This window comes from Propithecus coquereli, unplaced genomic scaffold (assembly GCF_000956105.1).
Source record: "Propithecus coquereli isolate 6110/MARCELLA unplaced genomic scaffold, Pcoq_1.0 Scaffold351, whole genome shotgun sequence".
In the NCBI taxonomy this organism is placed as follows: domain Eukaryota; kingdom Metazoa; phylum Chordata; class Mammalia; order Primates; family Indriidae; genus Propithecus; species Propithecus coquereli.
This window is the reverse complement of record NW_012149186.1, coordinates 158,856-184,790: the sequence shown is the minus strand read 5'-3', so window position 1 is coordinate 184,790 and position 25,935 is coordinate 158,856. Positions and strand designations below refer to the sequence as shown.

At 55.0% G+C, this 25,935-nt stretch overlaps 1 protein-coding gene across 1 annotated transcript in view; it reads left to right on the top strand.

Annotated features, from left to right (window-relative positions):
• The window catches only part of WDFY4 (WDFY family member 4), a 283,986-nt gene extending 263,518 nt beyond the window's left edge, over positions 1–20,468 (top strand). The window contains exons 53-62 of the mRNA XM_012651295.1: positions 636–727; positions 4,667–4,879; positions 7,370–7,517; positions 9,206–9,390; positions 10,279–10,437; positions 12,087–12,266; positions 13,904–14,086; positions 16,102–16,186; positions 18,981–19,092; positions 20,114–20,468. Coding sequence (XP_012506749.1) covers positions 636–727; positions 4,667–4,879; positions 7,370–7,517; positions 9,206–9,390; positions 10,279–10,437; positions 12,087–12,266; positions 13,904–14,086; positions 16,102–16,186; positions 18,981–19,092; positions 20,114–20,180 — 1,424 coding nt within the window. The 3' untranslated portion in view covers positions 20,181–20,468. The remainder of the gene's footprint in view (positions 1–635; positions 728–4,666; positions 4,880–7,369; positions 7,518–9,205; positions 9,391–10,278; positions 10,438–12,086; positions 12,267–13,903; positions 14,087–16,101; positions 16,187–18,980; positions 19,093–20,113) is intronic.
• The last annotated feature ends 5,467 nt before the right edge of the window (positions 20,469–25,935 follow it).

Sequence of the window (25,935 nt, the reverse complement as noted above, 5' to 3'; positions counted from 1 at the left end):
CTGTGGGCTAACTCCTGGAATCACCTCCATTGTACAGGTGGGAAAAGGAATCCCAGTGAGGTAAAGCAACTTGCTCGAGGTTGGGCAGCTAAGGGGTAGGAGAGAGACTTGGGCTGGAATCCAAGCTCATCTTCCTACTGTGTGAGGAATCTCTGTCTAAAAACCTTGATGTCCTCACTTTGAAAATGGAGAGAAATGCATAAATTATAGCATTAAAATGAATCAACTCATTCAGTGAGGCGATGCATGCCAAGTACCTGGCCTCGTGCCCGTGGGGAGTTAGTGCCCAAATGTGCCGCTGGCACTGTCATCACCGACTCTCCCCACCGCGTCAGCGCTGTGCAAGAGGCACCCAGGTGAAAGACACAGTGTAGTGCGGAGGAAGACGTCTCGACAATGATGGCCCTGAAATCATTGTGTATGACTTGTGCATGAAGCACTAGCACTGCCTGGGCAGAGGACTGGGGACATTCCGGACAGAAGGGGCTGGAAGCAGTGTGGCCCTTGGGGGATACTCCCGCTCTGACCTGCACAAAGTCAGCAAGCTTGGGCAGCACAGTCTTTATGTCCCTTGGTCCCTAGCCGGGTTGGAGCTCCCATTTACTCAGATCCCTGCTGTCTGTCATCCCACTCAGGCTGCATGCAGGACGGGACAGCGCTGGGGGACGTGCACCTCCCTCCCTGGGCTGATGGGGACCCTCGGAAATTCATCAGCCTGCACAGACAGGTGAGTCAGGCCAGAATCCGTGGTGTCCTGATGTGGACCTCAGTATCGCCTCACACTCCACGGAGGCTTTGCGTCCAAGTGGAGGGCCAGGGACAAGCACTTCTGAGGCTTTAATGTCTGGAGAACCCCGAGACAGGGTGGGATCTGCGCCTTGTGTGGGCAGGAAAAGGTTTGGGTTCTGGGCTGTTCCAAGAGCTCCATTAGGCTTAGCCCTTGTGCCAGCTTGTTGTGGATGTGACTGGAGGAAGTGAGTTCAGATTCTTCTTGGGTCCCCTGGAGGGAAAGTGAGTGTCCTCAGCCAACCCTACTCTCAGGGCCACTGCCTGGGTCTTGATGCCCAGTGTGGCTCAGACAGGGTCTGGAAGCTCCAAGGGGCTCCCACTGGCCAAAGGTTTTCTAGGACTGGGGAGGACTTTGCTAATTACCCAGAAAGGCTAATATGGGTAGAGGCCAGAGGCCATTTTGGACACAAATACCTGGGTTAGCATGAGCACATGAAGGATGTTTGACATTATCAGTCATTGGGGGAAATAAATTAAAACCACAATGAGATGCTACTACACACCCACAAGAATGGCTTAAATTTAAGAGACTGATGAAACCAAGAGCTGGCGAGGATGTGGAGCAACTGGAATGCATCACTCATCGCTGGCGAGAAAAGCAAAATAGCACAACTGCTTTGGACAAAACTTGGCAGTGTCACAAAGTTGAAGGTGCGTTTGCCATGTCACCCAGCAATTCCACTTTTAGGTATTCACCCAAGAAAAATAAAAACATGTCCACACAAATACTTGTGTGTAATCACCAGTTTTATTCAAACTAGTCAAAAACTAGAAATAATCCAAATGTCCATCAGCTGGTGGATGGATAAACAAATGCCACATCCATGCAGCAGATGCTACTCAGCGATGAAAAGGATCACATTTACTGACACACAGAACAACGTGGGTGGATTTCAAAGCATTGTCCTAAGTGAAAGAAGCCAAAACTCAAAGCTACATCCTATGTGATTTTATTTATGTGACATTTATAGACAAAACTATACAGAGAGAAACAAATCAGTGATTCCTAAAGTCTGGAGTAGGACAGTGACCTAAAAGGATTGTACAAGGTGACTTTTTGAGTTAATGGAAATGTCCTATGTCTCGACTGTGGTGGTGGTTACATGACTGCATGAAATCGCCAGAACACGGCGAACTGCACACTTTAAAACGGTGAGTTTCATAGTATGCAAATTATACCTAAAAAGAAAAGATACCTAAGGCAGCCCTGACTAGTGACAACAATCCTGTGCCCTTTCCTCTGTCCTTTTCCCCTGGCAAGGAGCAAGTTTTCCCCTGGTTTATCCTGTCTCTAGAAATTCAGTGATAGGCGTCATCCTCACGGCCCGCTGGTCTTGAGTAATTGGGCCAGAAATGAACTTGACCTGCAGGTGCAGCAGCCCTGGTCTGGTAGGAGACAGAGGTACCCATGATTCAACAACACAACGAGGTATTGACCTGAGTGGTGTTGGGCTGATGGACCACTCCATCCAAGCTCGATAAAGACGTGCTCCAAGGCAGACGGTGCCGATGGATTGCAAAGAAGTAAAAGGGAAAGGGGACTGGAAGTTCTGACAAGGTGGGAGAACAGACTTAGAAAGCAGATAAACACCCAGCAAGGGGAGGATGTGGCTTTCACCAGCTGGGACGTCAGCCGTGGATACCAACATGGGTTACGGTATATCCATGGGATGGAGGCAAAAGTCATTGCAGATGTGGAGGCTAAGGAACTGAGAGGCTGGAGCATGCAGTGGCAGAGGATGGTGGCAGGGCTTGGAGAAGAAGGGAAGGCATGGCCAGGAGTCAGCATCTTCCATGAATGAGGACGGCAGAGAAGTCGGTAGAAGACAGCAGTGAGGATGGCGGGTAGAGTTAGGTCTCAAGGAGCACAGAGGCGCAGGTTATTTGTTCTTTTTACAAGACGGCAGGGGAGCAGTGGTCTGGAGCTGGCGGTGAGGATTGAGGAGACACCAGTTCCACCTCCTGGTGCCTCACACAGGGGACGTGTCTAGCAAGTGGCTGCCACTTGAGCTTGCTGCAGGCGAATTTGGTGGCTCAGGGGAAAGTCAGGCTTCATTTAAGGGAAGGAGGGGGAGGGGTGCTTGAGCAGCATCTGGGGCGTGGGAAGTGTGTTGTTTAGGAAGCCGTAGGGAGAAGGGCCCAACGGAAGGGTCAGACGTCCTGGCATGCGGTCTACCCTCGCACCTGGCTGTAACTGCAGCCATTCTGTTGTGACCCCCAACACACGCTTTGATGCAGACATCTGCAGAGGCCTCCCGGATGTGCTCCAGGCCAGACAGTAGACTTAGGAGAGCCACACCTTTCCTCACACCTCGCATGGCATGACTCAGAGCCACTTTGGCCATAGACCTTGGAGAAGCTAACCTGGCACAGGTGACCTGGCTTTCCCGGGCCCAGGTGTGGGGCTACGTGTCCTTCCAGAGGACCAGCAGGGGAGCCCAGACAAGCCCAGATGGACATCTTTGGGTTCGGGAGACCTAGTCCTGGGCAGGGCTCTGCCTACCAGAAATAGGTGCCACCTTTCAGGGGGACTGGGACATCTAAACACTAGGCCACGTTTCCTCTGTTCATGTGTGGCAGCTGATGAGAAATATTGCCCACCTGGGTGCCCTAATCTGAGCCAGCACCGTCCGCCTGTGCTGTATTCAGGACGGAGCCAGCATGCTTGGCTTCTGCGCTACATTCTTGCTATTTCCTGGAGGTGTCACCTTTAGTCAGGGGCAGATGTTGTTGACTTCCAGTGCCAGCTGTGTTCCTGAGTAGGGGAAGCTTAGTTCTCATTTAGAGGTTGGAAGCTCAGTTGAGTTGGGAACGTCTCCTGTGCTCCCAGCTGGGGGTAGTGAGCCTGCGCGTGGGCAGAATATTCCTCGGGTCTTTACATACTTGCTGCTCGGGTGCGTGGGCGAGATGCTCTTTGCAGGCTGCATACTCTGGGCTGGGCAGAGGCACCCCAGGGAGGGAAGCTTGCGTTTCTGGGGGCTGAGCTGCACCTCAAAAGCATATTCTATAATACCATTTCCCTGCCAGGAATGACTTAGAAAGATCTCCACACTCAGATATCGATGATTTCTCAGTATTTGAGTGAAGTGAGATCAGCTCAGCGAGGGGGACGTCCCTGTGGGCTTCTGAGGCATGAACACTGGGGGCTGGGATGTCAGGTTCATAAACCACACACAGCCTGCCCCAGAAGTGGGGTAGTTATACCCGCCAGCAGACGGTGGTGTTAACGGGAAGAGACAGCACACGTCAAACCCCAAGCCCATCCTGGCCCCCAGTTGGTGCTCGGTGTAATCATCTGACGACGCAGAGCTCACCGTGCACCAGACGTGGACACGGCTTAATCCTCACGTAAACTTGAGAAGGGGGTACAATTAACGTCCATTTTACAGATGAAGAAACTGAGGAACAGAGATGTCAAGAAACGTGTAAATGACAGCGCCCGACCCCCTCTGCCCTAGAGCATGCTGTCCTCATCACCACCCTTAGTCTCAGCTTCCTGACTTCCTCTGGTCAGAATCGGCTCTCCCTGTTTCCTAGGTCACATGCCAAGACTTTATTTTCAGTCTGATCTCTTCCATTTAGATGCCTCTCCTGGCCTGCACCACAAAGATAGTCTGAACAGCGTGGTTGTTTTATGAAGTGGCTGAACAGGGGTGGTGGGGACAGTCAGCTATGGTTTGCCACTAGCTAGAGGCGGGAATCGGGTGGCCCTCGGGTGGCTGCCTCATCTGCCCACTTCCTATTCGTCATGCCCAGGGTGCCGTCAATTGCCTCTCCTCTGCAGAGCCAGCACCCTGAAGCACGTGTCCCTTCTGTTCTGTGCAGAATGCGTCTGTGAGAGGCCTGGGTTTTCATGCTCTTTGGGTTTTGGTTCCAGGCTCTGGAAAGTGACTTTGTCAGTGCCAACCTCCACCATTGGATAGACCTCATTTTCGGGTACAAGCAGCAGGGCCCAGCCGCGGTGGAGGCCGTCAACACCTTCCACCCCTACTTCTACGGCGACAAGGTGGATCTCAGCAGCATCACCGACCCCCTGATCAAGAGCACCATCCTGGGGTTTGTCAGCAACTTCGGGCAGGTGCCCAAGCAGGTACAGCATGCCTCGCACATTGTCTCGCTCTCCCAGACGAGTGCGCAGTGTGAGCTTGGGAGGGGGAGGACGTCCTCTGCTGGGGTGGGAGCTAGGGACAGCACTAGGGGGCAAAATGGGCCCCATCACCTGCCTGTGCTTTCAGCGTCAGGCTCCACCCTCGGCCACCACCTGGTGTTGGTGAAGCTGATGCCGTCAGTGATGATACTGGCCAAGGCTGTGTTCATCTGTGAGGCCCGTGATAGACTCCGTGATAAATACGTGGTGTTTAGTTCTTTGCGTATGTATCTACCCTACAGGGTTGTTGTATCCAGTGAGATAAGACGTAGCAGGTGCTTGAAAGTGCCTGAAATATGACTAGCACTTAACAAATGTTAGTTATTCGTGTGCTTATATTATTGAATCCTCTCATGAGCTCTGGGTGTAGAAAGTATTCTTTCATGGAGCAGGCTCAGAGAAGCGAAACACATAGCTTGCCTAGAACTGCACCATCAGCAAGCACGGAGGCAGAGCCCGTCTGGGTGGGTCCAAAGCTTGCACCACATTGCCGTTGGCGTGACAGCGTCTTCCTCTGCCTGCCAGGCCCGTGGACAATTGCAGGGGTCCTAGCTGGACCTTGCACTCTGCGGGCCCCGCCTCCCATCAGCATGGTCACTCGGCAACATGCGGCTGCGTGTTCATGTTGACGTACTGAGGAAAGGTCCGCACGAGACTTGGGCACATTCTTAGCCCAGCCCAGCCCTGTTCATCCCCAGATTGTTATGTGTGGAGATGTTTTGTTCCTGGACACAGTCACCTGGGCTCAGAAGTGTGGGCCCACGGCCGGGGTCCCAGCCTGGGCAGTTAGCAGCAGTCTGGGAATGGGTGCCAGAACCAGCCAGTTCTGGCTCAGTCCTGGCAACAGCCTTCCCCACATGTGACCGTGAGGGCTGGGCGGGCTCCTCTGCAGTTAGTGCAAAAGGAACATCTTTTCCCTCTGGCTTTCCGTGACGTGCTGGGGTTTGCGCAGCTCCAGGTAAGGAGGGCGTGAGAAGGGCGAGGGGTAACTTGGTGGGGGGTGGGGGGGGCACGCATCCCACCTGGGTTTGCAGAAGGTTTTGTAGGGAGCAGAGAATTTCAGGAAAGAAACTCGGCAGCCTAATGTTTTCATTTCTTTAATTAAAAATATATACAATGATATATATAATGCAATAAAATAATTTAAAGTAGTAGCCACTACCACCCAGCTGCATCCGGTTTTACGTACTCACAGTCCTCGCCTGTGAGCACAGATGTTGTCACATTTCACGGCATAACCATGAAGTGCACACCACTTTAGATTCTGATTGTATTTAATAATGCGAGCTTTTAAGAAAATCTCTAAGTAATCATCAGAACAAGAATCCCTAAGTGTTCCGGGTCTAAAGACGCGGGTAAAGCGCCCAGGACCGCACCTGCCCCTGCAGGGGCTGTGTCTACTGCGGCTGCTGGAGGACCCAGCCTGTGGACGCTGGGTCGTGCCGTGTGAGGAAGACGTTCGTTATGAAATGCTCATTGAGAAGTGATGACTTCTGCTGTGTTGTTCACCCACCCGGCCATTTTCCACAGCTCAGCATTCGATCCCGGCCGTAACAGAGCCGAGGCTGCGCTGAGACCCTCCCACGCCACCGAGCCGCCCATAGAACCCGAGCCCTGACTCTGCCCACGTGTGCAGCCAGGGCCAGCTCAGACCCCATTCCCTCCAGCGTGGCGCTGTGGGTGATTCTGGGAGTGCAGGATTGTGCCACTGGCTGGAGAAAGCGGCCCGGCGGGCGCGCGATCAGGGAGGGCAGGGTGGAGAGCGGACCTGGCGCGGCTGCACACTCGGGTCTGGCGTCAAGGACTCGGCCAGGCAGCACGGCCTCGCGCTTAATGCTTGGCTCGGTTATGCACAGAGTTTGGCATTAGGCACAATTCAATGGCAGAGATCTGAGAAAAGTGAGAAGTAGAAAGGCCACTAATGGGGTTTGCCTGTGCTCTTTGGAATATTTGAATGGATTCTGTTAAAGAATTGCTTGGATGCCTGGATTAATGAGGCTGCAGAGAGTTAGTGAGGGAAGGAAGAAGAATATGAGAAATAGCTTGAACCAATGAAGGGAGCTCTGTGACCTAGGGAGGGGAGAGGGCCACTCTGTCCCCATGCTGTGAGACGTAGTGGTCCAGGGGCTCCTCAATGAGCTCAAGTTTTCCCAAGCAGCTTGGGGAAGAAGACAGATTTGGCAGGCGTTAGGGCTCTCTCTGTGACCTTGAGACAGCAGCTGACTTCTCTGAGCCCCGGGCCCCTCACCTGTGGCATGTGAGGGTTGGACCAGAGGGCTCTGTCCATGCTCAGCTCCATCAAGAGCAAGCCCAGCTGTGGCAGCACCCAGAAGGTGGTGCAGCTGCGGGGGTGTACACAGGGTGCCTCCTCCTCCTCCAGGTGTCTGTCCCCTAATGGCTAGTGTGCCATGTGTCTGTTCCCTGCCTCTCCAGCTCTTCACTAAACCCCACCCAGCCAGGACGGCGGCGGGGAAGCCTGCACCTGGAAAGGACGTCTCCACAGCCTCCAGCCTGCCGGGGCACCCGCAGCCTTTCATCTACAGCCTGCAGTCGCTGAGGCCCTCCCAGGTCACGGTCAAAGGTGATTACCTGGCCCTGCATTGTTTGGTGCCCTGTCCCAGGGTTGTCCCTTCAGTGACTGGGTTCCTCTGGAGGTCCAGGGGTACAGACCTGAACACAGTATTGGGGTCTGACTTTGAATGGCTGTGTCTGCAACCATGGTGGGATTCTGGGGAGGCCTCTGCCCTGGAAGTGTCCAGGACCTCCTCTGGTTACACCCTGACTTCTAAAGCCCCAAGTCTGTCTGTCTCAGACACACACACCCTCCTCAGCTCTACAGACTAGTGGGGATGTCCCAAGTGCCCTAAGGGAGGGTTGCAGCCTCTGCCCCTTGGTCCCTGTTGCCCCTGGGCATGCAGATGGCACACAGCCAGCAGCCAAGAGCATGTGCCCTTGGGCAGATGGCCCAGGGGCAAGTCCCAGCCTGCTGCTCTTGGCTGTGTGGCCTCAAGCAAGTTATGGCACCTCCAAGGGCCTCTGGGGACCTGAATAGGGTTGCTGTGAGCCCTCAGCGAGAGCTGTGCCCAGTGCCCAGCCTGTCGGTGATGTCTCTGTCATGTTGGTGATTATTAGTCCCTCTCTCTGACTGTGGCAGCGGCTCTGGGGAAATCCCACTCCGAGACATGTCATGTAAAGTCAGATTCGTTGGAGTTTTATTGGCGTGTCCTTTTTTACCCTCAAAATCCGAGACAGTGTCCTTGGCACACCCAGCCCTGGTAGATATGGTCCCACTGCTCTTGGCTCTGGGGACAGGCCAGGGGGTCTCCTGCCACAATGAAGTCCCTGGACAGTCAGGCACAGCCCCTGCCATCACTGAGAGGGGGCACAGGGTGCAAACCACGTCAACAAATGAGAGAGAGCAAGTCTCAAACAGGCTGAGAGAGACCCGCCCCCTGGACCTGGGGGGACATTCCCGAGACTCAGTTTCCTCACTCGTACATAAGGCGGGGGAGGCAATGGCCCTGTCCTCAGGCTTACTGTGACAATGCTGTGAAGTGGCATGTGTCCAGTGGGCTGGACCAGGCCAGCGCCAAGGCAGAGCCCTCTGAGCATGTGCTGGGCCTGGCTGCACGTGGTCAGGGCCACTGCTGCCCCAGCCCCTCCCTCCCTCGTGGAGCCTCTGCCTCCTGGGTGGTTGGGGTCAGGGAGAGGACGCTTCTCCCGTTTCACCCAGCGCAGGGCAGGGGTGCGGCCCCCCAGGAGGAAGGCAAGCCCCCACCGTGTGGCGATGTGGTGCGCAGTCTCGGAAATGCCGCACACCTGAGGGGAGATCGTTCTCTCCACTCGCAGGAGGGGGCTGGGGTATGGAGGGTGGGGCGACTTGCCCAGGATAACCAGGGCTGGAATACAGTCTGGGCAGCTCTGAATCCCACGCTCTGAGCTTATTCCAGCTGGAGCTGGGGCAGGCTAGGAGCCGTAGTGCCAGGGTGGGGTGCAGGAAGGGCAGAGTCCCCCACCCGCTAAGGCTTTGTGCCGTCTGTCCCACAGGCAGCCTCGGCTCCTCCTCTCCGGGCGTCGTCTCCTGAGAGACACTGGAGACTTGTGTGCCCGAGTCAGAGCAGCAGCGAGGAGCCGGGCGCTTCTCTGTGGGCAGGGTCTAGTGCACGGGCTCTGTCCCGCCGCTGTGCCTGCCTGTGGCCCCTGCTCCCTGGGCCCAGCTGACACGGGTGTCGTCTGGTGCATGAGTTTGCCGTACTGACTGGGGGGCAGATATGTACCTTTTTTCTCTAGGCTCGGAGTCCCCCAAAGGGGCCATCGGCCACATTGTCCCTACTGAGAAGACCATTCTGGCTGTGGAGAAGAACAAAGTGCTGCTGCCTCCTCTCTGGAACAGAACCTTCAGCTGGGGCTTTGACGACTTCAGCTGCTGCCTGGGGAACTACGGCTCTGACAAGGTGAGCCGGCCGCGGGAGCAGGGGCGGCCACAGGGCCTCGGCCTTCCTCCTGCCGGGGGCAGAAGTGGTCCGGACGTCAGCGAGCCCAAAGCAGAGACAGCTGCCCATGCCCCACTTCCCCCACAGGGCGAGCCTCAGCCTGGGAGTGAGAGGGTTCAGTGCCTGAGCAAAGATACCCATGGGCCAGGCCTCAAACTCCTGGTCCAAAGAGCAGAGCTTGCAAATTAGCAGTGCGTGCTGTCACCTGCAGAGCAGAGGCTGGCTGTCACCTGTCTACATCAAGCCCATCCAGACTCATGCAGAGTCCAGGTGGGACATATTAGGGGCTCCTCCTGGCCTGGCCATGCTGAAACTTGGAGGACACAGGCTGAGCATTCAGGAGGCCACCAGGAGCAGCCCTCCACCTGCCAGTCCTCCTGGCCTCCATAGACCATTCAGTGTCTCTGCCATCTGGATGTGGCCCCTCCATTCTCCAGGCCCAGACCTGCCCTGGCACCTCCACCATCCCATAGCCCGTGAATCCCCAACCATCCGAGCTCTCTCCTGACCCTCCGTGGCCTCACGCACCCCTCCCAACAGCCATCCGGAGCACCCCAGGCTCAGCCACTGCCTCCTGGTGCCTGGCGGTTCTTTGGTGTCCCTCACTATCAGGTGCTGCTCACTTGTCCACTTGTCCCTCCCCACCTGCTGGAGTGAGAGCTCCTCCTTCGGGACAAGCTGGGATGGCCTGGATTTCATCACCAGGGCCTGGCTCCCGAACACGTGACATGTCCCTGGTTTCCAAGGCCCCCAGACTGGTTTATGTCCCCTCTCCGCCCTGTCACTCAGTCCCGAGTTCCTGGCCTCCACTGGCGCTGCACCCATGCTCATCCTCCGCCGTCTCCACAGATCTTGATGACATTTGAGGACCTGGCCGCCTGGGGCCATTGTCTGTGTGCTGTGTGCCTATCTCCCACGACGATTGTCACCTCTGGTGACAGCACCGTGGTGTGTGTGTGGGAGCTTAGCATGACCAAAGGCCACCCAAGAGGCTTGCGCCTCAGGCAGGTATGTACCCCAGGCAGGGACGGTGCCTCGGGCAGGCGTGGCACTGTAGGCAGGGGAGGTGCCTGAACGTGCCCTGACTCCCTGCTCGCCAGGGCCAGCCTGCCCCCAGGGTCGGGGAAACGCACGGTGAGCCACAGACGGCAGCCCACCACGCCGTCATGCAGGGCGCAGTTTCATTCCCGCAGGTGGATTTGCTGAGCACACAGGCAGGTGCCTCCGTGGAGGCCACACACAGCTACTTCCACGTACACTGCAGCTCCAGTGAAATTGGTTTCTGTGCACCAAATAATATTTTTTGAGCATTGCACCAAGCACTTTCATGTGACCTTCTCATTTGACCTTCGCAACAGCCCTGAAAAATAGGTACCATTATTATCCCCACTTTATGGATGAAAAAAAATAGAGATGCAAGGACATTCAGTCCAGGTCACAGACCCAGCAAATAAGAGACTGTTTCAGAAGGGAAGTGGCCGAGGCAGGAGAAGGAGCCCATCCCATAGTGCATTGGCTGTGGGCTCGTGCTCCGAAGCACCAAGGCCTCTCTGTGCACGAATTGCAGTCTTGTAAAGGAGCTACTGTATTCCACTTCCAGATGAGGAAACTGAGGCTAGAACAGCAGTGTTTGCATTTGAACCCAGCTTTGTCTGACTCTAAACCCCAGAATTTCACTAGAGGACACTTCCAACTCAAATCCCATTCATTTCCACATCTGTCTTTTAGTTAGCCATAGAGCCTCAAAGTGACAAAAGTGTACCATACAAAACTCGCCACTGACCAGACTCCCTAACCTGAACACGTTGCCCTGGAACTGATCCTGGGTTTCTCAGGATAATTTTCAAGCCATTTGTGTCTCACCAGAGCCTGCCCTTGTCCCCTGGTGCACCCCTGGGGCACAGAGGGTGCAGGGTGGCACTCAGCACGCAGCAAGCATGCAGCGAAGGGACGAATGGGGCAGGGCACGAGGGGGCTGGTGGGTCTGCAGGCGACCTTCACGGGCTCTCCAAGGAAACCCCGAAGCAGCCTGAGTCCTCCCTCCTTCCCACACGTCCAGCTTGCTCCTGGAGGTTTTCCGGCTCCTCGTTCTTGACTGCTTCTGTCAGGGCCCTGAGTTTGATTCCTGACCTAAGTGGAGAGACTGGAAATGAAAGACTGGAGTGTCCCCTCTCCCCGGCACCATCGATGCCCATATACGGCTCACTCCAGGACCTGCGGGCAGTCCAGTGTGACCCTGGAGCTGGCCTTGGGGCGTCCGGGCAACTCTGCCCTGCCTCCGCTCCAAGCTCCCATTTAGCAGTGAAGACACACCATAAAAACCCACTACTGACACCACAAAAATGTGATTTATCGTCCTCTCCTAGGTCCAAATCAAGAGAAAAAGATATGGGGGTCCCGCACACTCTTATCTTCTAGGTGAAATAGAACACTTCATCACTTTCCTGTAAAGGCCAGGAAAGGGACGCGGCTGAGAGGCCAGCCGTGGACACACGTGCACACCCCTATCCCCACAGACCTGGGAACCACTGACTCGGCCTGAATCTCTCTTTTCCTCATCTGGGGCCCAGCAGTAAGAGGGAAGGTGGGGGATCTCCTCCCGGATAGCTGGATTGAGGGTCCCTCCCATAACCCATGGGTCTGTCTCCTGTCCCCAGGCCTTGTATGGACACACACAGGCTGTCACGTGCCTGGCAGCGTCGGTCACCTACAGCCTCCTGGTGAGTGGCTCCCAGGACAGCACCTGCATCCTGTGGGACCTGGACCACCTCACCCACGTGACCCGCTTGCCTGCCCACAGGGAGGGCATCTCGGCCATTGCCGTCAGCGACGTCTCGGTGAGGCTTCTGCATATCGATGTCTGTGTCCTCGTGTCTGTGAGCCTGTGCAGTAGTACAGTGGACAATACCTGGGAGAAAATCCAGGCGCAGAGAGATGCTACCACCCCAGACTGCTGGGGGGTGGACATGTGGGACAGCCACTAGATCAGCACGCAGCATCCGGGGCTAGCTTTAATTTTTCTTCTTTACCTTTCTCCCTCAGGGCGGGGCTGGGGGGCGAGGACAGGTGTCTGTTCTGGCCCAGGCACCAGGGAGTTGGGCAGGAAGGTGTGCCTTTGGTGAGGGGTCTCCTGGGCATGAACGATACAGATCCTTAACTGCAAGTTAGTGCTGACTTGGCAGGTGTCTCTGCTGTCCCTCCATGCTGGCTAACAAAGATGAGCGAGAAAGTTAGAGAAATATATATCTACCTTTATGCCACCATGGAGTTTCTCCCAGGCTGGAAGCCCCATCATGGCATATGGGCTTCCCTGGGCCCGGGGCATGAATAAAGGGGGCAGAGAGCTCATAGGAGGAGGGGGAGATGATGGAGGGGCCTCGTGGTATCACTTTTTGCTGAAGGTGGTGCTCCAGGTAGGCTCAAATCCAGAAAGGAGGTTAGATGGATAGATGCAGGATGAGTGGATGCGTGGATGAATGAAAGGATGGGCATATGGGTGGATAGGCGGGCAGGTAGAGGGATGAGTTAGTGAATGGATGGGAGCATGATGGATTGGTGGATGGTGAGTGAGTGGATGGATGGGCTGATTTATTGGAGAAGGCACCAAGCCCTGATCCGGGAGAACATAAAACCCATAAGCAATCGTGTCCTCAGAGCCCAGAGAAGACTGGCACCAGGACAGGTTGTCCTGGGGTCGATTGATTTCAGTATGTGATTGCTGGGCCCAGTGCTGGGTGCTGGGCAGAGATGCAGTGGACATGTTTCCTGGCCTCGGACAGACCATCCCTAGCCATTCGGGAAGTTCCACAGTGGAGCCCTCACAGAGGGCTGTGGAGGGGCACTGAGCTCCCCACACCCCTTCTGTGGTTAGGACAAGGCTCGCTGACAGCAGCCACTGCAGAATAGCAGGACCTGAGGAGCAGAGGCTCTGGATCTGAGATTCAGGAGATGCAGTGGGAGCTGCTTCTCAGAAATCCCCTTGGAGGGCATTGCACAGGTATATGAGCCGTGTGCCATCATTTGGACCTTTGTACCCTGCCTTCTACTAGGTGACATCCAAAACTTCTTCATGGAGCAGGGCCAGCAAACCAAGTGTCGGCCCTATGTCCAGAGGCTGGGGTGGTCTTCAGGCAGGGTCGTCCATGGCAGCCAGTGTGTGGCCAGGGAGTGGGGTCTGGGAGGAGCCCGCAGCGTGAGCCAGTCAGCATCTACCGGGATGCATCTGCCGGAAAGCGGTATCTAAGCACGTGATCACAATGTGCAAAGAGCTGAGAATTTAGAGTAATGTGAAGACACAGCAGACCTATGAGTCTGCCGGAGAGATGTGGTGCCTTGGGGGTCTTGGGGTCCCTTGGTTGGTCTTCAGAAGATGGCAGGTCAGTGTGCTTGGGTGTGCACGCTGGGTGGCTAAGCAAGTGGCAGATGGGCAGGCAGCAGTGCCAGCTTAGAGTGACGCCAGCTCTCGCTGCTGCAGGGCACCATCGTCTCCTGCGCGGGAGCCCACCTATCCCTGTGGAACGTCAATGGACAGCCCCTGGCCAGCATCACCACAGCCTGGGGCCCAGAAGGAGCCATAACCTGCTGCTGCCTGATGGAGGGTCTGGCAGGGGACACAAGCCATGTTGTCATCACCGGGAGTAAAGACGGCATGGTCCGGGTAGGTGTCTCGGGCAGAATGAGAACATGGCGTGGGAAAGGTGTTCGTCTCTAGTTTTCTCACTTTCTCCAAGGGTCCACATCTGCAGGTTGCATTTTAGACCATTCCAGGCCAGATAACCCACAGCAAGTGAAGAGAAAGGCAAGGCTATTTCCAGGAAAAAAGTATTTAATAAATAAATAAAATTATACACATGATATGACACACACACACACACACACACACACACACAATAAACACTGTTACAAGATGTAAATGCTGATTGGTCAAATGCAAAAGATCATATCCTGATGTTAAAAAGAGGTATCATCCGTTCAATCCAAACTTGCCCACCCATGCATCCATCCAGTAATCTATCTACCCACCTACCCAACTATTTATCTCTCCACCCATCCATGCATCCATCCATGCATCTTTCCAGCCGACCACTCACCTATCCATCCATCTATCCATCCATCTATCCATCCATGCATCTACCCGTCCATCCATCCACCCACCCACGCGTGCGTCCATTCTTCCATGCTTCCATCCATCCACTAATCCATCCACCCACTCACCCATTTGTCCCTCTAACTGTCTGTCCACCTACCCAGCAGTCACTGAACTCTGGCTCCATGCCAGGCCCTCACACAAGCCACTGCAGATACAGTGACTAGTGAGAAATGGGCCCTTTTTGTCAAGATGCTCACATTCGAGAAGAGGAGCAAAGAGAAGAAGGTGCATGTGTGGTCCGTGCCATAGTTGAGATGATCAAAGAGTGCCATGGACTCTCTGAGAAGAGCCATGAGGAGGAAGGAGCTTCAGGAAGACAAGAAGGGACGGAAACATTGAGGTCAAGAGATAAAATTGGGAGAAAAGGGCATAGGTCACTTTTCTGAGCCTGACAGGAAAGAGGAAGGAATGAATGAAGATAAGTCATAATTAAGAGGCTTAATCAAGAAAGTGGCAATCTAATTTCACGATTTGTGAAAGGAAATATCAATTGACTATCACAAGGTATTGCAGAAAATGCCCATTGAATTCTGCAAACGTCCATGAAAGCTTGCTGTGTGCCAATGTGGCTACTGCTCAAAGTCTCACCGTGAACGTGGAGGTGATGCTTCAGGAAGCAGCGTGGAGTGACGTGGCAGGGCACAGGGGAAGAATGGCCTTCTTTCCAACGGGGGGACTCGGGGAGGTGCGTTTCAGCCGGGTCCTGAGCATGAGGAAAGTCGGGGCATGTGGAGGAGCCACGTGGGCGGAGGGCCCAGCTTGAGGGCACAGGGGAGCCAGCGCTGGGGAGGCCCCTGCAGGTCCACTCGGGGGCCCCATCTGTGGTCCATGGGGACACAGAGACCTGCAGAGGGCACAGTGTCCTGGGCTGGCCGGAACGTGAGGAGGTCACTCAGGCCTGGGCTTGGTGTGTGAGGGCCACACCTGCAGCGCAGCCCAAGGAGCCGGGGTGGCCGCAGCAGGTGCGTTCTTCCCCGGCTGGCCCGAAGCACGAGCGCACTCCTTCATTCAGCCTCGCAGTTGAGCTGCCTGAACGGCCGCACTGCAGGGCCTGGGCGGAGCTCACGGAGGCATTTGGGTGGAGGCCGGTCCCCACCCTTTGGCAACACAAAGTCCAGGCTGAGTGAGTGAGAAGTCTTTGCGGGCAGCCCAAGGGCTCCCACAAGGGGGGCTTGGGACCCAGAGCCAGACGCAGGGTGGGGCAGCCCAGCTACTGAGGTGTGAGCTAAGTAAATGATAATAAACCGGCTGCAGAGTCGCATCCCTGCAGGTAAGGGGTCGGGGAGAGATGTGCTCAGGGACATGGGCAGGAGTGAACACACCCAGGCTGCACTTGTGATCAGCCAAACCTCCACTCAGGGAATAACCTTTCTCCTGACACTGAATTAACATCAGAAGGGACAGGGCCCAGGCCCCCAACCCTTCCCTCAGGGACCCCAGGTGTGAGGGGGTGGGACGGGCCACCCTGAGCCCGCGGACGGGATCATTTCCCCAGCCCATGACAGTTTCTCTTTTCTGGGCAGATCTGGAAGACTGAGGACGTGAAGATGTCTGTCCCTGGGCACCCAGCAGCAGAGGAGCCCTCTGCTCAGCCTCCAAGTCCGAGAGGTACCTGCCCTGCAGGGATGCGGCCCTTGCCTTGCCCTGCCCACACCCCCCCCTGCCCCCCTGCCTGGACCCAAGGGCTGCAGCTCCAGCCAGTCAGCCACTGAGGCTCTGGGGGGTGCTGCCAGGTTTGGGGGGAACGAGAGGACAGTCTGTCCACTCAAGCTGCTGGTGGGATGTGAGGCAGTATGGAGACGCCCTCTCCAGTCCTGAGCTCGTCACTGCGGGGCCCAGCGAGCCCTGGGATGCTCCTGGACGAGTGGACAGTGGCATGGGGGTGGTCAGGGCGTTCTGAGCCTCAGGAGGGGGAAACACACCTTGCGGAGCTTTGGTCTGATGCTCTCCATGTGCCCGGATGCCTCTTGGTGCCAAACTCCCCAGCCCAGGGCCTGGACCCAGCTGGCTACTTGCCTGGACAGGAGCACGGGAGGGGCCACTTCCCCAGGGGCAAAGATGCAGCTCCATCATGCCCCGGTCTGCCCCGTGGACCCTGGCTCAACCCCCAGCTCCCCACGGCAGGTTTCTCCAAGCGGGGCTGGGGATCCTCTGCGTCAGCATTGCCCGGGCTTATTGAAAGTGCAGCCCCTGGGCCCTGGTCCTCCACCCAGCCCACTGGAAGGGATTTGGAGTTGTTAGAATTCATGTGTCCTGCAAGTCCCCAGGTGAGTCTCAGTGCGCACCAAAGTAAGAGAACCGCTATTCTGGAGCAAAGCTCTCTCTGGGTTGTGGCAGATGAAACTGAAGTAAGGAAGTCTCTTCCATCCTCTGCCATCACAGCCATGGCCGCCGCTGTGGCCACCATTCTAGAGCAGCGATGCGAGAGCGACGTGAGCAGGCGCCACTGTAAACATCGCCCTGCATCCTCTTGTTTCTTGTGGCATCCCTGTGCGGTAGGTGTCACTAAGACACCCACGTGAGAGTGACAATGAGACTGAGGCTCAGAGAGGTTCAGGGACTTGCTCAAAGTCACCCAGCAAGCAGACCGTCATTCTCACTTCTGCTGCCACAGCAGCCACAGCCACTGCAGGTAACCTTGACCACAGACACTGCCACGTAACCACCATCGCCAACCCCTACAATGAACACAGGTGCAAACCTCCCCACCAAAGCCGTCACCTTGCCATGTCCACGACAGCTGTCCGACCCCCCAGCAGCACCTCCTCCAGTGCAGCCAACCTCCCTCTCAGATCAGTCTTCATCAAAGACTCTGGTCCAGAACTGGGACATCTTTCTTGGGTCCCAGGAGCAAAGGAAACACCCAGCTCTGTCCCAGCAACTTCTCTGGCCCTCAGTTTCCCCCCTGTCAAATGGGGGTCTTTCCTGTACATCCTAACTTGTGGAGGGCTAATGTTGGGAATATAATAGCCACAGACGAGAATCTGCTCCACAAATGCAGAATATCATTGTCATTTTCAGACTTTAAAGAGCTTCTTCTCTCTGAACACAGCGTCTTATTACATTAGGGGACTTACAAGAGGGCCTCAGGCTGAGAGGGAGCCCCAGGTCCACATCCTTCCTCTGCCATCTGTCCTGACCTTAGGTCACGCTGCCCCACTGAACTGACTGCCAAGATTGTGGTTAGAATTCAAGGGAGGATTAGGATGAAATGACAGGATGGCACAGACGTATTCAGAAAAAATCAGGTTGGGCCATAGTTTAGAATTGACAAATTCAGGTGCAGGTTTACAAACCTAACCCGCTGGAGGTCTCAATAAGGAAGCATGTTGTTCTTCTAACATGTTTTGCTGGAAAGGGACCAGTATTGAGCATGACACATAGATACTTGCACGCATATCCTCTTGGCGTGTGTATTACTGCATCCCTTGGATGTCTTAAGCGGCAAGAAGAGATCTTTCAAGATATCGAGGATACTGCATTTGTGGTCAGATGTAATCTGATTTCTTCCTGGAATTCATTTATTTGCCATTTGCAGCAAGGACCAACCCAGTTGAGTACAATTTATTTCAGGGATCACCCCAAAGATTTAGACTCAATCTGGTACCTAAAAAGTACTCAGGAGAAGCTTATTGTTTGGACTTCTGCACAAATTTACAAATGCCTGGTGTGCGTCAAGGCGGTTTCCCCACTTGGACCTCTCATACATTTCCTGGTGCCCGGGCCTGTCTGCACACGCTGGTGACCACCCGGGAGAGCTGGGGCCACAGCGTCGCTCCTGCCCTGAGTCCAGCAAAGTCGCCTTGCAGGGATGTACCTGGTGGCCTCTCTCAATCTCACCCTTCACGTTGGAAGAATTACTGGCTGTCCCCAAATGCAGTCATTAAAATGAGTGAAGTAACAATCATTGAGTTATATTTTTTGAAAAAACGTTCTCAGCATTTAATTATTGGTTGTGGCGTAAGAGGATTTAGATAAGTTGATAATGCCGACTTTATGTAATTTATTTTTACTAGGCAATTATGGCTGCATTACATCCTGGCAGCAAGGTATTGTGGGGCATCTTATTAAGCATAAAGCCAGTAAACACTGATGAACAATTTTGCTGAACTAGGCATGCAATTTAGAAAGCAATAATACACAAATCCAATTTGGTGCACAATGGATACCGCGGCACGTCAGCACATGTAACTATCACAGCCTGCAAATTAAATTGGGACGGCCCTTTTTGCAACAGCACAGGCCGCCAAGATTAAATATATTTTCCCCCTCAATTTAACAAGTTGCTGACCACAAATATAAATATGTGCGCATGTGTTTGTGGCCCCGTATGTGGATGCACAGGTGAGCGGGTGTGAAGCCACTGGGGTGTTCTAACTACTCTCTCGAACGCTCCCCACAGGTCACAAGTGGGAGAAGAACCTTGCCCTGAGTCGAGAGCTGGATGTCAGCGTTGCTTTGACAGGGAAGCCCAGCAAGACCAGCCCCGCGGTGACAGCGCTGGCCGTGTCCAGGTAAGCACGGCCGTTCCTCCAGGTCTCCAGCAGAGGGCGCTGTGGCTACCCCAAGGAAAGTCCTGGCGGCTCTGAGCTCAGGCGCCTGATTACAGGGACCCAGGGGCCCACCCTGCATAGGAGGTAATGTGGCTGTGTAGGGCCCTAGGAAATGCTTTTGGGGTTTTTCTTGCTGTTTGTTTTTAACTCACACATGCTCTTGCTCTTTCGCTCTTGAATATCCATGAATGCATAAAGAAATCCAAAAGGTAGAAGTATATTTTTTTGTAATTTTTCAAAGAGAGCCCTTTCCCCCGAGTTCCACTGTGGTTGTAACTTGGTATGATGAGTATCCTACACAAACAGGAAATGGCTTTTGCGGGCCCTAAGCCCACGCAGCACAGCCACGTGTCCGGTCCCACGCCCGATACCCGTCATTGGATCTGTCACAGGTCGCCAGTGGAGGTGGTTCCTGTCACTAACCGTGGTCTGCACACCAGGAGGTGCGGTCCCAGGAGCCTGCTGACCTTCAGGGCCAGGGGCATCCTCCCTCCCTGGCCTGCCCAGGCTGTTCCGGCATCCCTGGGGGTTGGAGCTGGGCAGTGTTCTAGATGCCAGGCCGAGGCAGGGTGGGTAGGGTAGGCGTGGGGGTAGGGAAGGAGAGCCCGCAGCCACACCCTTTGCGGGAGAATGTGCCATTTGTTCTGCCCGGGCCTGGCTACATCTCTCATGGGCCAGGAGGCTTACCTGGAGATGCTGCAGAGAGAGGCAGGGCCTCACCCGCTCCTGGGGCCTGGGCGTCTTGGAGCTCCCCTCAGCACTCTGGGGGCCACAAACCTACAGTTCAAGAGCCCTCAACCCCACCTGCCACCCCCACCCACCTAGTCAAAACGTTCTCCGTTTCTTCCGCTCCCTCCCCAGCTTCAGGGGAGCTGGGGCCAGGGGCAGGCTCCCTGGGGTCCTGGCCCGAGCCCCGGGCTGCAGCTTCCTGCGTGGTACTGACAGGCTGGCTGCCGACACTCTTGCCTTTTCTCTTCCCAAGAAACCAGACCAAACTCCTGGTGGGCGACGAGAAGGGGAGAATATTCTGCTGGTCTGCAGACTGGTAGGGAGGCAGAGGCCGCAGCAGCGCCAGGTGGCAGAGGCGAAGCAGGGCCTGGGCTCTGTCCGAGAAGGAAACCCTGGGGCCTTCCCTGCCCGCGGCTCTCAAGGAGGGGCCTCTGGTGCTCGGAGCTCCGACCCAACCCTCTCCGTGGCCTTGGCACGTCTATGAAAAGGATGGTGCACACTGCCGGGGGTGTGCAGGCAGCGCGCCGGGAGCTGTGACTCGCTGACGCCACGCTGCATGTGAAATTGCACGGCTCACCTGCCCAGGGATATCGCACTGAAACAAAACGGGGTCACTTAGTGGAGACCAGTGGAAAATATTGTATTGTCTTTATTTTATTAAAGCAACTATTTTCCAAATGCAAAAGGATTCTTGAGTTTTAAATTGCCACTCTTCCCACATGTAATGCTGCCTCTCTAAATTGGAATCTCAGTCCTGAGAAAGGCAGGAAAGCCTCAGGGAAGCGCACCCCATGTTCCTCCGTCTTCCTCCTTGGACACTGGCTCTCCCCGGTCTGGCACGTAGTGCGGGGTCCTGGGGAGTGAGTGGCCCCTGCTAAGGAGGCCCCGTCTCTGCGGCTGAGCTGCAGGACACGATGTGAGTGTTGCCCATCGCAGGTGCAGGGAACTCGGCCTGGGGCCATGCCCCCCAGGCCTGCCTGCCCCATCTCCACGGCCCTCAGCCGGTGTTGGCTTGGCGGGCTCTGGCTTGCAAGCTCTTCTCAGGGCCCCAATGCACGCACTGATTCTGAGCTGTAGCTCATCCTGGGGAAATCCAAACTGCTGTGTGACTTCCATTTTCCATCTGAAAATGCATGGTGGGCAGGGGAGTCACTTGTGCCTCTCTGAGGAATTCCAGCACCTTCTAGTGCCTGGGTCACTCTCGAATCAGTCACTGGGCATCCAAGGCTTCACCCTCGCTCTGATGTCTCCTCCTCACCTCAAGACTTTCAGCGCTCCTCGAAAGAAAATCCACCTGCCTCTTTAATGAAATCAAGCTCAGGTGGGCACAGGGGGTCGTGGGAGGCTAAGCTCCTTAGCTTCACCCCCTCTTCCAGAGATCTCCCTTCTCGGGCCAAGTGCAGATCCTAATGCTCCCCAAATGTCTGCAAGCCCTGCAGAAGCCCCAGTGGGGGGCCCTGCCCAATTTAGCCCCGGCCTAGGAATGGCAGGAAAATACACTTGGTGTCTTATGGCCCAGGGTCATCCGGGCTCCTGGGAGCAGTGGGACAATTAAAAGATAAATATTAAGAAAGCAGGGGTGGTACGCAGCTATGTCGAAAGTAGTGAGGGACGGTTAGGACATACTGACTCATCTGTAAACTTCGAGGTCTTTGCGAAGGGGAAGATGGAGAAGGTGGCCCTCTCGGGGCCAGAGCGCCCCTCCTGGGGCGAGAGGGCTCATGTCTGACCCCAGGGCCCTGGGGTCGGAGGAGCTCCCTGCCTGAGCTGGCGAGGGGCACAGAGGAAACAGACGGCAGGCCCCGTGCCCAGGCAGTGCTGGGCCGGAGCGGGGGCACGCGCAGGTCAGATCGCGCTGCCGCAGAAACGTCCTGGAACGGACATCCGCCTCTTGGCCTCCCCCACCCGTCAGACTCTGTTCCCGCCAGAGCGAAGCAGAAGCCACAGGCTACACGTGTCACCATCTCCTGGGCAGCACCGGCCGCAGAGTCCCCACTCTGGAGGAACTCCGGATGGACAGCCGCAGGCTGGGGTGAGGATGGAAGCACAGGCCGTCTGCCGCCCACCCTGCGCTCTCAGGACCGGTGGACCAGGAGGGCCTTCCCCCGCCTCTGGAGTCAGGGCCCCCACCTTCCACTCTCCCGAGACAGCAGCTATGCCCAGCTCACTCAGCGGAGCTCCTCCCTGTGACAACTTCCTAACAACGGTGAGACCAACCCCCACACCTGTCCCCGCCCCATCCTGTGATGACAAAGCCTCCCCCCAACAATGCCACAGCCCCTGCCCCCAGGGCAGTCTCGGCTCTGCTCACCTTCCCAGCAAAATGCCACTTCCCCACCCATTCCTCTCGGAATGCCCACCCCCAGCCTACCCTGGTCCTTCATGTCCTCTGAGAGGCCAGGCAAGGGCACCCCAGGGCAGCAGACAGCACCCCCACTGCAGGCACGAGGAAAGCCGGGGCCTCCGGGCGACGGCTTCACCCATGAGGGGCCCGTACACTCAGCTGTGCCCACCCGTCCACCTGGACAGGTCTGGCTGTGCTGGGACATACTTATGCCAGCGAAGTATTCGTTGTTCGTAGGAAATCCACCTCCGCCAGGGCGTCTCGAGTTTGTATTTGCTCAGTCTGATCGTCCCACTCCCTGAGCTTCCTAGAGGTGGGGAAGGACGGTGCCTTGCCCAGGCCTGGTGGACTCCACCGCGCTCAGTGAATCACTTGTACTGAATGGACTGAAATTCAACCACAGAAGCTCTTGCAGGGACCATGGGGAGCTCTCCGTGCCACTGACCAAGTTACCTGGGTCTTCTGGGCTCTCTGGCCCTCCTGGGGCCGCAGCCTCCTGCCCCGCATGGGCCCTCCTCTTCCACGCCTTCTTGCCCAGGCTCCAGGGAGAGAGCTGAGTCCCCTGGAAGCCACCTGTGACAGAACTGCCTCCCCCCAGCTCAGCCAGCAGCCCGGAGCCGGGTCCTGAGAGCCCAGTCCTGGGGCCAGAAGAGAACTCAGAGATTGGATTTGACCACATTAAAATGCAGCCAAGCAGGGCACATTTGGGGAGGAATATACTCTTCATATGAAAATCCCGATGAAATTTGTTTAGCATAAAATCAAATCTCTGTAAGCCAAATCAGTTTTGCTTTAGTTAAGTTCTTGAGTACACATCCCATGCCCAGATCAGGATGCGTGTGTGTGCGTGTGCATGTGCCTTTGTGTGCACGCTCACGGGTGAATGTGTTGTTTTCAATTTTTCTCCTGGGGGATGCTGCCCGAGACCTTCTCAGTGAACAGGAGAGCTTTCCAGATCATCTTCCCCCAAGTCCCTGAAGGCTCAAGGAAGTTTATGGTACCCTGAGCAGAAATCTGTGCCCCAAAACTAGCTGATACAGAGACATCCTTTTCTAAGATCCTTTACTGCCATTTGCCAGAAATGGGTCACAGTAAGTAAATGACTCTACAGTGGCCTGGGAGTGGAAAGTGCCACCAACACCGTGCAGCGCACACTTTGCAGCCCCCAAGTCTTCGCCCAGACGTTAGGCGCTGATGAATCCTCACTGACATCAGTGCGACGGCTTCACCTTAACTATTTGTCCACGCGCTTGCCCGTTTGTTCATTCACTCGTTCATTCCCTGGCATTGCACAAGGACCCTGGGTGCCTGTCCCCTGCCAGGCTGGGAGCCCAGCGGAGAGGCTGAGTCTGGACACGGATGCCTGACACGTAACCCCTGACAGCCCATGTCCGTCAGGGGCCACGCAGACCCTCAGCTCCACCACTTTACACCTGGAAGTTGGGTCCAGAGGATGGAAGGGACTTGCCTAAGGTCACGTAGCAGGTCAGCGGCACAACATGAAGGCTCCAGGCCAGAGCCCTGCCTCGGCAGTTCCGTGTGGCCTTGTGGCCCCCAGGGTGGGCCATGGACAGAGGGGAGTCCAAACGGCTGCCACTCCTCACTGCACAAGGAAACATAAAGGAAGAAGAATGGGCTCAGATGCTTTTGGAGAATAGAAAAAAATGCACCAGAATCTTTGTGTCAGAGAGTCCAGCTTGAATACCTCCTGCATCGAGGAGCTCACTACTTCAGGAAGCAGCCCCCTGTGACTGTGAAGCTTCTCCTCGCTGAGAGCGCGGGACACACAGAGGCCCCTCTACTCCTCCTCTTCCTCCTCCTCCTCCTCCTCCTCCTCTCTCCTCCCAGGGCACTGGGAGGTGAGGGTGCACTCAATCCCCCTGCTGCACCCCCAAGCCCTCTCGGGGCCTTGTGTGCCCTTGGCCTCAGTTGTCTTATGCTTCTTGTTTGTAAAATAGAAGTAAAAATTAATGACCTCATAGGTTGCTTTGAAAGCAAACTGAGGTAGTGTGTGTAAGGTTCCCAGCACAGGGCAGGAGCTCAGCAAGTGACGACAATGGTGGTTATTATTGTCAATGTGGTTTTCACACCAGGCCTGATACGAGAACAACGTCCCCCTCTTCTGTCTTTTCTCCCTGTTGGAGACATTGTTCACTCATTCAAATGTTCACCAAATATATCTCATTCCCATACCACCTTCATGATTTTTCTATATCACCTGCACAACTATTTTCTTAATATTTGCCTTTAACTTCACTCTTTTTTCAAACTTTAACCTCATGTAAGCACCAACGTCTGTGAAATCACTGGTTGGATGTACAGTCTATGGTTTCCTAACTACACAAAAACAAATGGGAAAAGTGCTTGTCTATGCCCCCTTACAAGCTTCTGTTGTTGCTCCAGGTGTACCTGAGCCATGTTCTGGAAAATTCTGTCCTTACCCAAGGTCCTGGGGCAGATACTGTGTTTTTTCCAGGGAGCAGATGGCCCACAAGGTGCATCCACTGGAGCCAGATCGGCACAGCCAGAGTGGGAAGGGACCGACTGCAGTCCCCACCTAACACGGACACGGCCTCCCCTGCACGGAGAGTACGAGGCTGTGGGTCATATCTAGCGGCAGACCCCTGGGTTCAGGGCCTGACTTCCTCTCAGGACCTGGGTAGCTCCGGGGGACGTTGGCTTCTCTACTCATTCTTGTAAAATGGGAATCATGGCGCCATCTCACAGTGTGGTGAGGGTTTAAGGAGAATTTGCGTGTGAGGTGGGAATCCAAGACCTGGAACTTGGGAAGTTTTCAGTAATACAATAAGTTAGTATGGCCGTTAGTATGTGACTATCGACACCCAGGCTCTGTGTGGCCAACACCAGGAATGGAGCCTCACCCTGCCAGCTGCTCAGGCGCAAACCCCGCGACCTCGTTGAGAAAGCTCCTCCCACGTGCCCCACATCCAGGCTCTCAGGACACCTTCTCAGCCCCAGCAAACGATCAGAGACTCAGATTAAATCTTAATACCATTTAGAATTGCACCAAAAATATGAACTACTTAGGAATAAATATGACAAAAACGTGTAAGATCTGAAAACTAAGGGAAATTACAGACCTGAGTAGACGGAGAGAGGTGCGGTAGCCATGGAGCAAAGGACTCAGTGTGGCTAAGACGGTCAGTCCCTCAAAAGGGAGCCATAGATTCAACACAGCCCCAGTCAAAATTACAACAGGACTTTTAGTAGAAATTGGCAAACCGATCCTAGAATTCACATGGAAACGCAAAGAACCTAGAACAATCTAGAACCTGAAAACATTGAACAAAGAACAAAGTGGGAGGACTTACACTACTTGATTTCAACTTATTAGGAATTTCCAGGAATCAAGACAGTGTGCTGTGGACATCGAGAGAACAGACAGAGCAAAGGAACAGAACAGAGTCCAGAAACAGACCCACATGTGGTCAACCGACTTCGACAAAGGTGCCGAGGCGATACAGAGAAGAAAAGAGACCCTTTCTCCCCCGGTGTTGGAACTGAGTACCCATATGCTAAGAAGAAAAAGGAATTATCATCTACACCTCACAACATAAAGAAAAATTAATTTTAAATGAATCAAGTCCTAAAGGTGAAACCTAAAATTATAAAACTTCTAGAAGAAAACCTAGGAAAACTTTTTTGAGAACTGAGGTTATTTAAAGACCTCTTAGGGGCCGGGCGCGGTGGCTCACGTCTGTAATCCTAGC